Here is a 15,845-nt window from a genome sequence, read left to right as displayed (position 1 = left end):
CCAGTTAATGCAGTAAACTAATGCCAGTAAATAAAATAAAGGCTAAGGTGAAAGAAAGAAAGAAAGAAAGAAAGAAAGAATGAATGAATGAATGAATGAATGAATCAATGTACTATGTGGCCACAGGTGTCTTACAAGTCATTATTTAAAAACATTTTAGAGAAAAAAGCATGAATGAATGAATTAATAAATAATGCTCATAGTTCTTCACAGGACAGCATAAGGGGTCATATGATGCGTTTTCAAATTTTCATTTCTCTTTGGAGTGTTAAAAGCTGTTTGTGAATAGATAAGATCCCTAAAGTTGCAAAGACTCAAGTCTCAAATCCAAAGAGATATTCTTTATAAAAGTTAAGACTTGTCCACGCACCCCTAAAACGCCTCGTTTAAACATACCCCCACACAGGACAGCATATAAAATGATTTACCTTTTAAACATAAATAAATGAAGTGGCTCACAGGTCACAATATAAAAACATTTTAGAGAAGAAAGCGTGAATGAATGAACGAAAGAATAAACAAATAAATAAAATGCCCCTAGTTCTTCACAGGACAGCAAAATAAAAATAATAATAATAAATAAATAAATAAATAAATAAATAAATAAAATAATTGAATGAATGAATGAATCTGTATAAAATGATTTCCCATTTAAAAACTCAGTACAATCTAAATAGCCTGTGAATGTGGTTTCATACAGTAAATAATAGAAAAATATAGAAAATAAGGAAATAATAACAATGACAATAAATAACAACAACAAAATAATAATAATAATATTTAATTATATTATTATTATTATTATTTCAAACAAAAGAAAAGGTGTTTGCAGGTCAGATAACAAGCAAACAAACAAATAAATGCTCTGAGTGCTTCATAGGTCACAATGCAAAATAAATAAATAAATTAATACATAAATAAATGCTCCAAGCACTTCAAAGGTCACAATATAAAATCATTTAAAAAAAAGAAGTGAGTAAATATATGTACAAAAATAAAAAATAAAAAATGACCATTGATTTCATGCTAAAATGGTTTCACAGGATATCACATCGATGTATAGACAGTGCATTAATACCAAGTCCATAATATTCGGCAGCTGTTTAGAAATAAAACTATAGATTTAGTCTGATAAATTGCATTTGTGAACACTAAACTCAGTGATACAGACTGAATGTGTAATATTCCCAGAACCACACTGGATTACTTCCAATTAACTTCACCAAATTAGATCTACCATATTCATTTAGACTGTCTGATTTACATTCCTATTAATACCACAAGAAACAAGTTTACGTTACTCTTGGGGGAAAGCCCTTGTGATTTAGCCAAGATAAACAGGTTAGGCTGAAAGGTATTGTGAGGTGCTAGCATTAATTGCTGAAGCTGTTTACAGTATTAGTTATTTTCAATCTGTATAACAAGCTGAACCCTCGAGTAAAGAGCAACAGCGAAGACAACAACCAAAGGAAAAGATTGATTTGATGTCTACGAGACAAACCGACAGACCATATGCCCGTCTGTTTCCATCGTAACCCTCACTCTCACACACATCCTCAATACATTACCTTCGAGCCCTCTGCTTGATTTCTATCTAGTGATTCACACCCTTAAACACTAATTTGACCAAAGCTAGCTATGCTAATCAAGTCCCAGTGGGCAGAAACTTCAGCTAAGCTTCTTTCCAACACTCCAAATGAGTGATCTTCTTGCATTTTTTACTAAAACTCCTTAGTGCATTGCACACTCTCTGTTTACTAAAAGCTCACAATGCCACAAGGAGTTAGCATTCCTCAGACAGTTCTGAGACAAAGCACAACACATATAGAGAGCTCTTCGGTATTCGCCACTCTAAGCCAGACTAATTTTCCACCCTAGCACCCAGCCTGTCAGATGGTGGTTAAATCCGCCTTAATGTTACAGGTTTAAAAAGTCATCCATGTCAGACAATCCCATGGATTTAATGGCGGCGGTGGAAACAGAATCCTGGCTACTTGTTTGGGAACTCTTAAAAATGGAGGACCTTTCGCGGGGTCCAAACTGAGTTACAATATAATATTTTCAGAAACAAATAGCATTGATCTTAAAGGGTAGTTCAGACAGAAATGATCGTTACTCCTCCTCGGGTTGTTTCGAAACTGTCTGGGTTTCTTTCTTCTGTGGAACACAAAAGGAAACATTTTAAAGAACAACAGGGTCCAAACAATAACAAAATTGGACCCCACTGACTTTTATTATATGGACATCTTTCAATTCTCATTTTTTTTTCCACAGAAGAAAGGAAGCCATGCAGGCTTGGAATGACATGAGGATGAGTAAACAGCTGTGTTTCCATCCACCTTTTTTTATGGACATTTTGGAATACTCCATTAAACAATGCTGGATGGAGACGGCAAGATGCAAGAATGCAAAGATGTAAACATTTTGTTTTAAATTCTGTAATCCGTTTTTTTTTATCCGATAAGAAAACATGTACATAAACTACGATGGAAACACATTTACCGAATAAATTCTGTAATGCATATCAAAAACGTATGTGACTTTGTGCGATGGGATGGCATAACAAGATTAACCTGCAGACTGATCTCATTGAAGAGCATCTGAAATATTGTTTTGGTCATTCTGAAATACCTGAGCCAAAGCCTATCATCACAATTACCTCCCAGAACTGTCTTACAGTACTGTTTTCTCAAACAGCAGGCATCTGCCTCTAAAAGCATGGTAACATGACCACATTTACTGTGTTTTGCATAGGCTTCTCCGACTACAGCAAATAACTTTTCCAGTTTATCAGGAAGTTGTGATTTTGTTCTCTTCGTCTTGCCGGATGGAAACGGTACTGTATTCGCAAACGTTTTATGGGACATTTCAAATTTGTGCAGGCGTCCAGAGTCAATCTTCCCACTGCTCGCTCTTTTGCAACTAACTTTCTCAGTTGGTCACACAGGCACATGATTTGGTCGCAATATTTTTATTTTTTTCGGTACAACATGGGATTAAACAATGCATGGTGATGAACTTTTATCATAGTTTATAGTAGTTATATGTAAACGAAAGTGGTTACATTCAACCCACCGGATGAGCAGTGTGTTATTCAATTTGCCAGTTGTAATCTGGGAATAACATACTGCTGGATGGCACGATTGACCAATCAGAATCAAGTATTCCACAGAGCCGTGTACTAATGCCAGTTAACATCAATCAAATAAAGGTTACCAGAAAAATAGCAAATAGCATTAACTAACAAACAATGATCAAGTAATTTGTTACAGTATTCATTTTTAACATTAGTTAATAAACTAACAATGTACAGCTGTCAATGTCTAACCCTAACCCTAACCCTAACCCCAGCTCAATTATACAATGTTAACAGATACAATGTTTGACTTTAAGTATTGTATTTAGAATGTTGAAATCAACAATAATAAAAAAACTTTAAGTATTTTTCATGGTCAGCTAATGATTGTAAAGTGCTACCAAAATGTTATATTAAGAAATTAAAACAGGTTGCAAATGTCATTTGACGCTACCTTTCAAACTTATTAAATTTACACGTGGCCAAATCAGAACATTTAGTCAAAGGGATCATGTATATTTTGAAAAAGAGATCAGACACGGCGATGCCATCAGAACTAACAGTTTTAAATAAATAAAAAATATCTTTTTAATTTTACGTTTGATTTCATTTTACTAAATAAATACAAATATCCTAACTTGAATACTTCTGATCACACTGCAAAACATCATTATTTTTGTCTTGTTTTCCAGCACAAAGGTTCTTAAATCAAGATACACCCAGAAACAAAACAACAACCGAAGTCTTATTTTCTGTGATATTTGTCTAAATTAAGCAAGTTTGATTAAACATGAAATATGCCATGAGGTCAGAGAAATAAACTGAATTTAAAGAGAACAAATTTTCATACCTCACTGTCATATATTTGTTCTTGTTTTAAGCACTTAAATGTATTCATTTTCTCAGAAAACAAGACTTCAGAATGTCATTATACAGAAAAAAAGAATTCATTAATTTTAAACGATTTTCTCAATCTTGATTTAAACTGGAAAACAAAAGATGAATACTAAGGAAGATATGCATTTTTTTGCAGTGCATGCGTGCAACATTCAGTGCTGTATTAAGCCTGTTTAAGACTTGCTGAAAGCCTGTTTCTCATGACTGACACAGAAGTGTGAGCGATTCAAATGCTGCTTCTGGTGTCTTTGGCGACAGTCAGTGACACCGCAGAGCACAGGAAGGTGGACAGAACAGCAAAATCGGCTAAAATAGCTGTCAATTACCCGAGGCGAACAACGCAAGCCCTCTCTGACACCCGAATGCTGAGTCAAGCCGATTTTGATGCTGTATAACACCCATAACCTCTGGAAAAATCCCCGACACGTCCGTGATCCTGACCTTCACACTTACTGGCTTAAACTTCCAGCCGGTATATAATCATCTGTTCACACAGAAAAGCTTGTGAGGATGAATGTCACATCTTTGCATCCCGTTTCGGAGCACAGAGAGAACTTAACATATGACAGAAATGTATTCAGTGGTGCAGAATAGAAGAGCATGGTGGGTACAGAGAGACTCAAATAAAAAACTTTTGAGATGCACTGAAAGTACTAGAGGGATTTCAACGTTTTTTTTTTTTTTTTTACTCACAGGTAGAGAAAGCCTTCAGAGTGCTCTTTGGGCTACATCTCTTCCTGCCCGCCACTACCTCTCTCTAACTAATAAATGACTTGAAGGAAATTTGCCATTAGAAACTCCTTCAGCCCACTCTAAGTGCTGATTCATTACGAACAGAACCCCTGTGTATTAATGCATGCTTCTTTTTTTCACCTCAAGTCCATTTCATTTATTTTTTCTGAGCACCTGCTGTCTGCCAAGATTATCTTTTGCATTAGTAAATGAGCTTTTTATTCTTTCTCTTTGTTTTTTTCCTCTCCGTTCAGCTGTGTGCCTCGGGAGTCACCTTTGCGAAGCTTCAATACTGATTTCCTCCAAGCGTACTGTGAGCCTTGAGTTCACATGGGATTGATTTTCCACAAACAAACTTTCATTTTCTTCTTCTGTCAATCATAACCATCAGTGCGGTGCTAACTGCTAAATAAAATGCCAGCGTGCACACAAACATGCAAATTATCACACACGCACGCACACTGCTTATTGTAACATAAAAGTAATAATGAATGCATCCAAAAGAGCCTCCCTTTCTGAAATAAATGCATTCTATAATGGTGGCTTATTCTGAATGTGCCTGATCAGTAAGCAATTCAGCAGAGTTCAGAGTAAAAGAGAGGCGAAAAGCAAGAGAAACAGAAGCAGGCCGACATAAACATGACTGACAGGTGCATATGAGGTGTTTGTAATGCGAGTCTGACCGGCGTGAGGTCCTCCATACAGATGGGCAGCTCTCGCATCGTGAGCAGCAGGTCCAGACGGGCGCTGAGGTTCGGGATGTTGCACATCTGAGGAAGAGGTGATATATCATCAGACGGCCTGGACAATGTCAAGATATGCCGCTATAAACATGCTCAGGTTAGTACATATGGGAAAATCTCACTAACAGAAAATGTCCAGGTCATATTTCTCACCAAAATCAAAAGCAAAAAAACACAAGAATTGATATTGTTAGAAAAATGCACTTATTTACAACATTTATTAATCACAAATAAATTTAATTAAATTAGATTAATATTAAACACAATATTAATACTTACCATAAATGCTATAAATGTTCAATTAAAAGCAAAACACTATACAGTATATGTATACACACACACACACACACATCCAGATACAAAAAGCAAAACACAACAGTTAATATTTCGTAATAAATGTCCCTTGTGTCACTTTACAATGAATGCAGTAATTATTAATATTAGCATTAATTAAAATTAGATATTAATACTAACTATATATGCTATAAATTAATTGCAAAATGCATTATTCAAGTATTCAAGAGAATCAAGTGAAATTTAATTCAATTGATAATGCTATGATATTTATATTCATTTTTATTATTCATTTTTGTTATTGAAAATTTGTATTTTTTAATTTTAATTGAAGTGATTTTTTTTCATTCCCATTTTTTATTCTTAGTAGTTATTCTTGTTATTGCAATACAGTATTACATTGTAAAATAGTGTAATACAATGATTTGTGTGTATAAATAAAGCTGGTGCAAAATGCAACAATGCAGGTATTCATATAAGTACTTTATCATTTAACAGTTTTCACATTATGCATCTGAATTTTTTTTTTTTTTTTTTGTGCCTTACGCTAGAGGATAGTAGCTAAACTTTCATGAAAATAATGACACAACGCAAAAAAATAAATAAAATGAAATAAAATAAAAGTGTATTTGTCTTTACAAATATATAATTCCTAACTTTAACCTTTTGATTTTAGGATGAAAAATTACATGTTTTGTGTGATTCAGTGATACACATATTTAACAGGTTCCCAGATATCGGCTGAAATACAATCATAATGTATACCCTCAGGTTAGATACATACATATATATTTCAAGGTAACAGCATTTATATTTTATGTATTTTATGTATTATGCTCTAATTTTAAGTGACCACCACTGCTGGAAGGTGTTCCAGTAAAAAAATCATTATCCAAGGCTTATTATCCAGGAATAATGTTTGCTGAAAACCATGAAAAACTCAAATCTCTTGTATAAATCCGATCCTGAAACCTTTAGAATGGACTGGTGCTGTGATTAATGCATCACAAATGGCATGTCCAGGGTTTGTTAAAATTACTAAAGATTCCTCTCAAACACTAGACAGCTACTGCTGAATTCTCTTACAAAATCCCTTTTTCAAGTCATGTGGTTCATTTGCAGTGTGAAGATGAAGGTTAAGAATTCAAACCAACAGCTGTCAAATTAAATCCCCTCATGGATTTTTCACACAATGAGGATCAGAAGAATTCAGTGCACTTGAAAATATGGCTGTGCACACATAAGCCGACGACTAGATGGCCCAGAATCTGTAGGAAACGTGTAATGCAGACTAATATACATCAGAGATTCATATGAGAATCTTCATATGATAGTTGTGGTCGCCAAATCACAAAATCTTGAGGGATGCTTGTAGAAAATGCACAGTAATACTCATTAAAGTTGACAACAATGCCTGGATGAATCTCATAAAGCCTGTTAAGAACTTGTCAGAGACATATTTCACCTCAAAATGAAAATAAATTATTATTCAAATTCCAATTATTAATTTAGAATTGTAATTTTTTCACGACAATTCAAGCAGTTTTCTCCAAACTGTAATGCAAAATGATACTATGATGATACTATTAGTAGTACTTTTAAAGTATTTATGCATCATTTATTTAAAAAGTATATACATCATAGAAATATAATGTTGATTTATACATGTTTGTTTTATTTTAATATAGAACTAACTTAATATTTCATTTTGTATTATTTGATTTTGCGTAGATTTTAATTTAATATATTAATATGTATTAATATGAATAGATATATTAGTGCTGTCAATCGATTTAAAAAAAATAATCAACTAATTGCTGCAAGCACAGTACCATTTCCACACTCGTTTGAAATGATTTAATGCTTGTTTTTATGAAAATAATGTGATAATGCAAAAACAAAATATTTTCATACAAATTTAGGCTTTTCATTATACATGTTTTTTTACAATTAAATTTAGAAATATGATAACATTTAACCTAATAATCAAAAGTTGCATGAATTTTAAAAGGTATGTGCAGAAAGATGCATTCGCCAGAAATATCATTCACATCATGTGATCAACCTTGTTATCGGCTCCATTATTTCAGCTACTATGTGTGATGTCAGCGTGAGCCGTGGCTTTACCTCCATCATGTACTGGTCCACCACGTGCAGCTCATTCGGGTCTCCTTTATGTGATTTATACATCTCAATGTCATCTGGGGTGGGCATGTATCTGATGAAGAACACCACAAATGTAAACATGGCAAAGCACTGAAACGCCTGCCCTAATTTCATTTTACATCGGTCCAACCTCTCTGCTTCATTAATACTTCATAGATGCCCATTTTAAGCATGCACAATTCTAAAAGGATGTCACACAACCCTTGTTCCTTTTTTACAGGTTGACTGCCTAGCAAGGCTATTTTCTCTTCCGAGATTGCCTCGTTTTCTCTTTGCATCTCTCCATCTAGTCCTTTGAAAAGGGTGCATGCTACTCTGATTTCCACTGGCCCAAGGAACAGGGCTTGATTAAAAGCCAAGTTGCAGTCAGCTTGTATAAAGTGCTCAGGTAGTTGATGCTCTGGCTGTTACTGATTCGCATCCTGTTTGAACCCGGCTCACCTCCAAAATGGACCTGTGTTCAGGTCGTTTTAGCGGGTTTCAAATCCATACCACACTGACTATTTCATGAGCCCAAGGATGCTGGGATGGAGAAACCACAGCCACCTAACATTAATATTGCAGCTTCTGCTGGGACCATCCCGATTGAGATTGCATTCAGAAGCCGCACTTAGATATTCGTTGCATTTGGCTAAATAAATATAAATCTCTCAGTAGGTACATTAGATTATGCCTCCCGCATGTAGATCGGCCTCCAGCAGTCATCTAAGGATGCTTCTTGCAGACAAATGCGGAGGAGAAAGCATTTTTCCAGCTTCCCTCATGGCAACTCAATAGTTTCCTTTTTCCTCAAATACATCTGATAAAAGTTTCAGAAGCAGGCTGTTCTGTTAAGAGAGCCTGTTATATGCTCTTTTATATTAGCATATAAGAAATGCTATGGTGTGTTCCTCAACATGAACTGCCCATGACTTCTCGTGGTCTCCGTGGTCTTCATTAGATCTGCCACTAGAGTATCTTACAAAACAGACTGCACTCTGTTCTTTTGCATTTAACTGTGGTCTGTGGATCTCCACTGCTTAATTTTTAAATTAAATTTATAAAAGGGTCTCTGACAAATAACATGGACACGGTCTTTTTTTCAAGCATCAACATTTGAGGTTAAAATGTGTAGTTTAAAGTGTGTATTTTTTTTTTTTACCATTTAGTTTAGGCTTTTTACTGCTTAAACCTTAGCAGTCTTAAAAAAAGAATTACTTAAAGCTGCAGTCTGTAAGTTTTGCCTCTTTGTCACCATCTCTGTTTGAAACCTGCAATTGCAGTTATTTGCAGAATTATTATCTTTACCTGGTTGTGCACCGGCACAACTCCTGACAAGATGTGCATGACTTATCGCAGCTGCACTATTATCGCAAGTACAATATTACTGTGATTTATCGCAATTTATCATGCAGCCCTAACAAGTAAGTAACAAGTCTGCCACTTTTGTTCTGACCAACTGAGGAAAAAAGCATCACTACCAATATGTGATTAAATCTAACGATCACTTAGCTCATATCACATAAAACCGCACAAATTATTATTGTTTTACTTTATTCTCAAATTGTTAATGTTAACAACATCAGCATTGCATGACTACATGTATGTAGTGTGTATTAGCGTTACATTTAGATTTAAATTTCTGTACAGCCTTATTGAATTTCATAAAAAAATATATATTTTAACCCAAAAAAGCAAATTGTTCTTCCTTAAAACTGGTTCTCTTTAAAATACAAAACTTGTGTAATAGTGATGTGTCATTTGCGAACGAGCCGGCTTTAAGACCTGATTCTTTGTAGCAAACGAGAAGAGCAGACACCTGTCGGGGAGAGAAAAATATCCAGCCAGAGGCTTCTATTTTAGCCCAATTTAGCAATTGTGAATGGTTTGTGTGTTGGTAAGCAATTTTTTATTCAGTGTTTTCATAAAATAAAATTTGTAATCAGAAGCACATTTAAAACTGGAATATAATCTAATTTCAGTCACTTACATGTGTTTCATAAACACATAATCCTTTCTGGATTACAATCCGCCATTAAAATGGTAAGTTTTATTATTCCATTATTATAAGGTAATTGTTGTGAATCTGGCTAAGGTAAGGCAATCTTTTGAACACTGGCTAGTTATGTACATGCTCAAAAATTGATTTCAGATAAGTATTAAAAAAAAAAAAAGGTTATAGACTGCAGCTTTAAAATAAATTTTTAATTCAGAATTTCTGTTAATTTTGGTCACAAAACAATGTTTCCCCTGCCATTATATTAGTAGCACCTCGGCATCCCAGTGATTACACTTAAATAAGGACTAATAACTGTAAATATTAAGCCAAAAAAATTATATTTTATAGGGCTGTGAATCTTTGGGTAGACCGCAAATCGATTCGATTCACAATTCATAGGTTTTCGATTCGATTCAAGAATGATTTTTGCAAATTCAGAACGATTCAATTAGATTCAATTCAATTAACATTTAAATTCTGCATTCTTTAAGTGCATTCACATGATTATTTAAAAACTTCTCCTAAATTCTTTAAATGCTTAGTCAGGGGCAAATTACACAGCAGCCTTTATGGTTAGAGAACCATAGGTTAGGAAAAAAAAAATACACCTTTGTCCATTGTTAGATGCTAGTTTAATGATGCTATAGCATATGTAGAAATTTATTTAAGCCAAGATTTAAAAAAAAAAAGCTTTAAAAGTATTATGTATAGGCAATATTTTGTCACACCAGGGGCGTAGCCATCATTTCAGAAGTGACAGAGATGTCAAATACAATAATTTTATGTAGGCCTATGAATGTATTATTATAAACATGATTATGTATAGGCAATATTTTGTCACACCAGGGGCGTAGCCATCATTTCAGAAGTGACAGAGATGTCAAATACAATAATTTTATGTAGGCCTATGAATGTATTATTATAAATACAGTATATGAATGTATAATTTTTATTATAAATATATATGAATAATATTTTTTCCTAATGGTAGTTTAATGATTGTTTTATATACTACAAACAATTATTAAAATTTTCTCCTCAGAATTAGTTAGAAAAAAATATACTTTATAGTTTCTTTACAGGTTTATTTTGTCTATATTAGGCATGGCACGTCTTAAGTTCTTTGTGCATGAGATCACTTCTCTTACAGTGCGAAAAAACTTCATCTCATTTTCATAAAATAAAATGCTATAGTATTTAACTTTTCCTCTCCATCGGTGAATGATGATTCTGAAAGAAAACGTGCTAAAGCAACAAACACTACTTTCATGCATCGGATTATCAAATAAACCTCGCGTTCTTATTTCGAGGTTGTTGTTAATGCTGTGGTTATGTTAACAGTTTCCTTCATACATTCGGTTGAATGACATTGTTAAAACACATTTATCATTCAATGGAACTGTGCATAGGCTTTAGACACTTACATTTTGAAAGCATTGAATCTCTATAAAAAAAATCTATTCAAATCAAAAATTCAAAAATCATGTTTTAAGATAGAGTGAATCGTTACACCTACTATTTAAACATAAATCATGCATGTTCTGCATGTCTGTGAATGGCACAGATGTGTAGTTCGTTTACTATACACATACTGAAGCGTACATGACGCTCGCAAAGATATTAGCGACTGTCATCTCACTAAATGAGGACATAACATCTCCAGAACTCCTCTGAGAGTCACTTCATGAACATTTTACCATTTCATCTGAGTAAAACTAGCCTCATTTCACACATAAATTTAAAGGTATTCATGGCAACCCATCAAAATAAAAGTGCGGTTTAACTGGAAGACACTGTGCCAGAGATATTGTTCAGTAGAATGTACATAATACTACTAATACTATTACTATAATACTAGTACTACAACTAAAATTATTAAAACTTTTATTTATTTTTTTACATTTACATTTAATCATTTAGCAGACGCTTTTATCCAAAGCGACTTACAATTGAGAACAATAGTAGCAATCAGACCAACAAGAGAACAACAGTATACAAATGCCATGACAAGTCTCAGTTAGTCTAGCACAGAACCCGTAGCTATGCGTTTTTTTTTTCCCCAAGAATAGGATAGACAAGAAAAGGTAAGTGCTGTTGGTCAAATTGGTCAAGTGCTGGCGAAAAAGATGAATCTTTAGATGTTTTTTTTTTTAAAATGAGTAAAGACTCGGCTGTTCGAATTGAGATTGGGAGGTCATTCCACCAGCTGGGCACAGTACAGGAAAAGGTCCGTGAGAGTGATTTTGAACCTCTTTGGGATGGCACCACAAGGCGCCGTTCACTTGCAGAATGCAAGCTTCTAGAGGACGCATAAGTTTGAACTAGTGAGTTTAGGTATATTGGTGCCGTGCCAGTGGTCGTCCTGTAGGCAAGCATCAGTACCTTGAATTTGATGCGAGCGGCTACTGGTAGCCAGTGTAACCTGATGAGGAGAGGAGTAACGTGAGCTTTTTTTGGATCATTGAAGATAACCCTCGCTGCTGCATTCTGGATCAGTTGTAGAGGCTTGATAGTACATGCAGGAAGGCCTGCCAGGAGAGCATTACAATAGTCCAGTCTGGAGAGAACAAGAGCTTGGACAAGGAAGGATCTAATCTTCTTAATGTTGTATAAGGCAAATCTGCAGGACCGGGTCATTGTAGCAATATGGTCTGTGAAGCTTAACTGATGATCCATCACAACTCCTAGGTTTCTCGCTGTCCTGGAAGGAGTTATGGTTGACGAACCCAGCTGTATAGAGTAGTTGTGATGTAACGATGGGTTAGCTGGAACCACCAGCAGTTCTGTCTTAGTAAGGCTGAGCTGAAGGTGATGGTCATTCATCCAGCTAGAAATGTCACTCAGACAGGCTGCAATGTGAGCAGCTACCGTCGGATCATCTGGTTGGAATGAGAAGTAGAGTTGAGTGTCATCAGCATAGCAGTGATAGGAAAAGCCATGCTTCTGAATGACAGATCCTAATGACGTCATGTAGATGGAGAAGAGAAGTGGTCCGAGTACTATGCCTTGAGGAACCCCAGTAGCAAGAAGTTGTGACTTAGAAACTTCAGCCCTCCAAGACACCCTGAAGGATCTATCTGAGAGGTAGGACTTAAACCACAGGAGTGCGGTTCCAGAGATGCCCATCTTTCTGAGGGTGGACAGTAGAATCTGGTGATTAACTGTGTCAAAAGCAGCAGACAGATCGAGCAAGATGAGTACCAAGGATTTGGAAGCTGCTCTTGCCAGTCGCAGGTCTTCAGTAACCGAGAGCAGGGCAGTCTCAGTTGAGTGGCCGCTTTGAAACCAGATTGGTTGCTGTCCAGGAGGTTGTTCTGTACAAGAAACATAGAGAGTTGGTTGAACACAACTCGCTCAAGTGTCTTTGCAATGAATGGAAGAAGGGATACCGGTCTGTAGTTTTCTAGAAGTGCTGGATTTAGAGATGGTTTCTTAAGCAGTGGGCTTACCCGAGCCTGCTTAAATGCTGAGGGAAATGTACCAGAGTGAAGAGAGGTGTTGATAATGTGAGTAAGTGAAGGTATGACTGAAGAAAAAATCACTTTGTAGCGTATGAGGCCTGAACCAGACAAATTAACGATTCGATCGTGAGCATGGTTGAAACAAGAGAAGCCGAATTCCTCGGAAAGGCAACAGGATGCTGTAAATCAACTCCTAGCACCACAGTCTGAAGCTAGATAACCAACCAGCTCTTAGAACAGCTTTCAACATTAACACCATTAGAACAATTATTGACAATTTCAATTCGAAGAAGAGATTGTCTTATTTGGGGCAAGTAATCGAAGAGATGGACAGTCTGACCCTCACATGTAAAGCTGTGAGAGTAAACAAGATCTTTGGATTGACTTCCCCCCACCTAGCAGAACCAGACTGAAATTCCTAAGGAGACCTGTTAACCCCTTTGGTCTTCACAGGACATATCCTTACTCCCCAGAATGGCACAGAGAATGCCTTCCAATGCATATATGCCCCAAAATGAACTCAAAAAAGACTTCTAAATGGATATCAGTCCATTGCTTAACTCCATTTTATACATGTAACCCACACATTTGATTATAATGTTTCTAATCACTTATTGTGTATGTCTTTTTAAATAACTCATGAATAGCTTAAGGGATCATATTCATGTTTAGTATGTGTGTGTTCGAATCTTCTTGCTTGAAATGTTTCTGACCATCAGTTATTTGTCAAATGTATCATATTCTTGTTATAGGAATCATGTCCAAGTTATACCCTGCAAGAGCGGGAAAATTCGGACCACGTGCTTGATAAGATATGATAACATATGATTTATGAATGGGTGGGACAAACAATGCAACACCCCGAGAAAAGACAATATCTAATTGGTCAAGACAACATTTGAGGTGTGGCCAAAATGTCAGTTTAAATACTCAGGACACCATCAAATCTTTTTTTTTTTTAGCTTTTAGCTTTTGCCTGCTTTTAGCCTTTGCTTTTAGCTTTTAGCTTTCATTTAGCTTTTGCTATCAGTCATGCCGGCTTTTAGCCTGCTTTTAGCTTTTGCTTTTAGCGTTTGCTTTTAGTCATGCTTTGTCATCACTTTTAGCGTTCTTCGAGCGCCGTTCCAGCGTGTTTCGGCCTGCACGCCTGCTACTTAGCCACGATGAGAAGAAACACCACCTAGTCTCATCAAACTTTACTTCTATTCTTTTACTTTAGTTTCTTTTCTTTTCCGTTTGAGAGTTCGTGTTCTGAGTTAAGTTTGTAATGCCGTGTCTCCGAGTCTGACCTCGCGTGCCCGTCTGAAACTTCATCCAGCCCACAACTCTGCATCTTCAGCCTACGCCCAACCACGGGGTTTCTTTGACGTCACTTCAACGACTACTGAACTTCCAGCCAATCAGCAACTTCGGGAAACTTCCTTTTCAGCGACAACAAAGGGAACCCCGTTACACAGGCAACGCAAGTAACCTCCAGACTCACATCTGTACTGGTGTTATCTAATATAATTTTAACCTAATTGATGAACTCCATGCGAGGGTTAATTAAGTGACTGATGGTTGTTCATGTCTATGCAATTTCACGTATTGCTGTAAACTTGGGATTTCACATTTTCATTCTCTTAAACTCATTCTTTCCTAACGCTCTATCCTCCTGCAACTTGTGTGAATGTGTGAGTGCGTGTGCTTATGTGTTAGATTAGTTTATATGTCTTAGATTTATCTAATAAAGCCTTATTTATATTGAAAAGAGACGTATCTTGTGTTTTGTGCATACAAGTTAATGTCTTAAAACTGCCGATCTTGTTACTGTTCTAATTAATAGTGTTTTTCACTATACTTTGGATATTAATATCCAGCGCAGATTTTATGTTAAACTCTCGTTCAGTGAATCGCTGGCCATTTCAGTGATCAGCCGTGAAACAGTGATTCTGTTCAAATTGCCTTTAAAATCTTAAATGATTCCCTTTGAGTTAAATTGACCTGTTTCCCTTACAACTTGAAGGAGGTGAGTGGGGATAGGATCAAATGGACAAGTAGTAGGATGACTGGACAGGATAAGTTTAAGTTAAGTCGTCGGCTGTAAGAGGAGGAGGTGGAAGTGGACTAAGAAGAGAAGAGATAGTTTTGAAAAGTGTGCGAGATTCAGAACAGTTGTTCATTTTGTTGTGGTAGTAGGATGTTTTAGCAGTGAAGACATTTGCAGAGAAGGAAGAGAGGAGAGACTGATACACACTTAGGTTGGTAGAGTTTCTTGATTTATGCCATTTCCTGTCTGCAGCCCTGAGTTTAGAGTGATGTTCACGAAAAACATCAGACAGCCAGGGGGCAGATGGGGTGGTGTGTGCTGGTCTGGATGACAGTGGGCAAAAGAGGTTAGAGTGGAGCAAAGAGTGTCAGTAGCACTGTTCGTGTCCAGAGATGACGAGTGAAGGAAGTGAGGATGAAACCATAGAGGATAGGCGAGATGGAGAGAGTGAGCGTAGGTTCCGTTGAAA

At 36.0% G+C, this 15,845-nt stretch overlaps 1 protein-coding gene across 1 annotated transcript in view; it reads right to left on the bottom strand.

Annotated features, from left to right (window-relative positions):
- Positions 1 to 15,845, bottom strand: part of LOC109069097 (formin-like protein 13) — a 38,256-nt gene that overhangs the window by 1,568 nt on the left and 20,843 nt on the right. The window contains exons 10-11 of the mRNA XM_042751011.1: positions 7,870 to 7,960; positions 5,389 to 5,475 (exon numbers count right to left, since the gene is read on the bottom strand). Coding sequence (XP_042606945.1) covers positions 5,389 to 5,475; positions 7,870 to 7,960 — 178 coding nt within the window. The remainder of the gene's footprint in view (positions 1 to 5,388; positions 5,476 to 7,869; positions 7,961 to 15,845) is intronic.

The sequence above is a fragment of the Cyprinus carpio genome, chromosome B23, assembly GCF_018340385.1.
Source record: "Cyprinus carpio isolate SPL01 chromosome B23, ASM1834038v1, whole genome shotgun sequence".
Taxonomy (NCBI): domain Eukaryota; kingdom Metazoa; phylum Chordata; class Actinopteri; order Cypriniformes; family Cyprinidae; genus Cyprinus; species Cyprinus carpio.
Note: the sequence above shows the minus strand (reverse complement) of the source record. Positions and strands in the feature narration are given on the sequence as shown.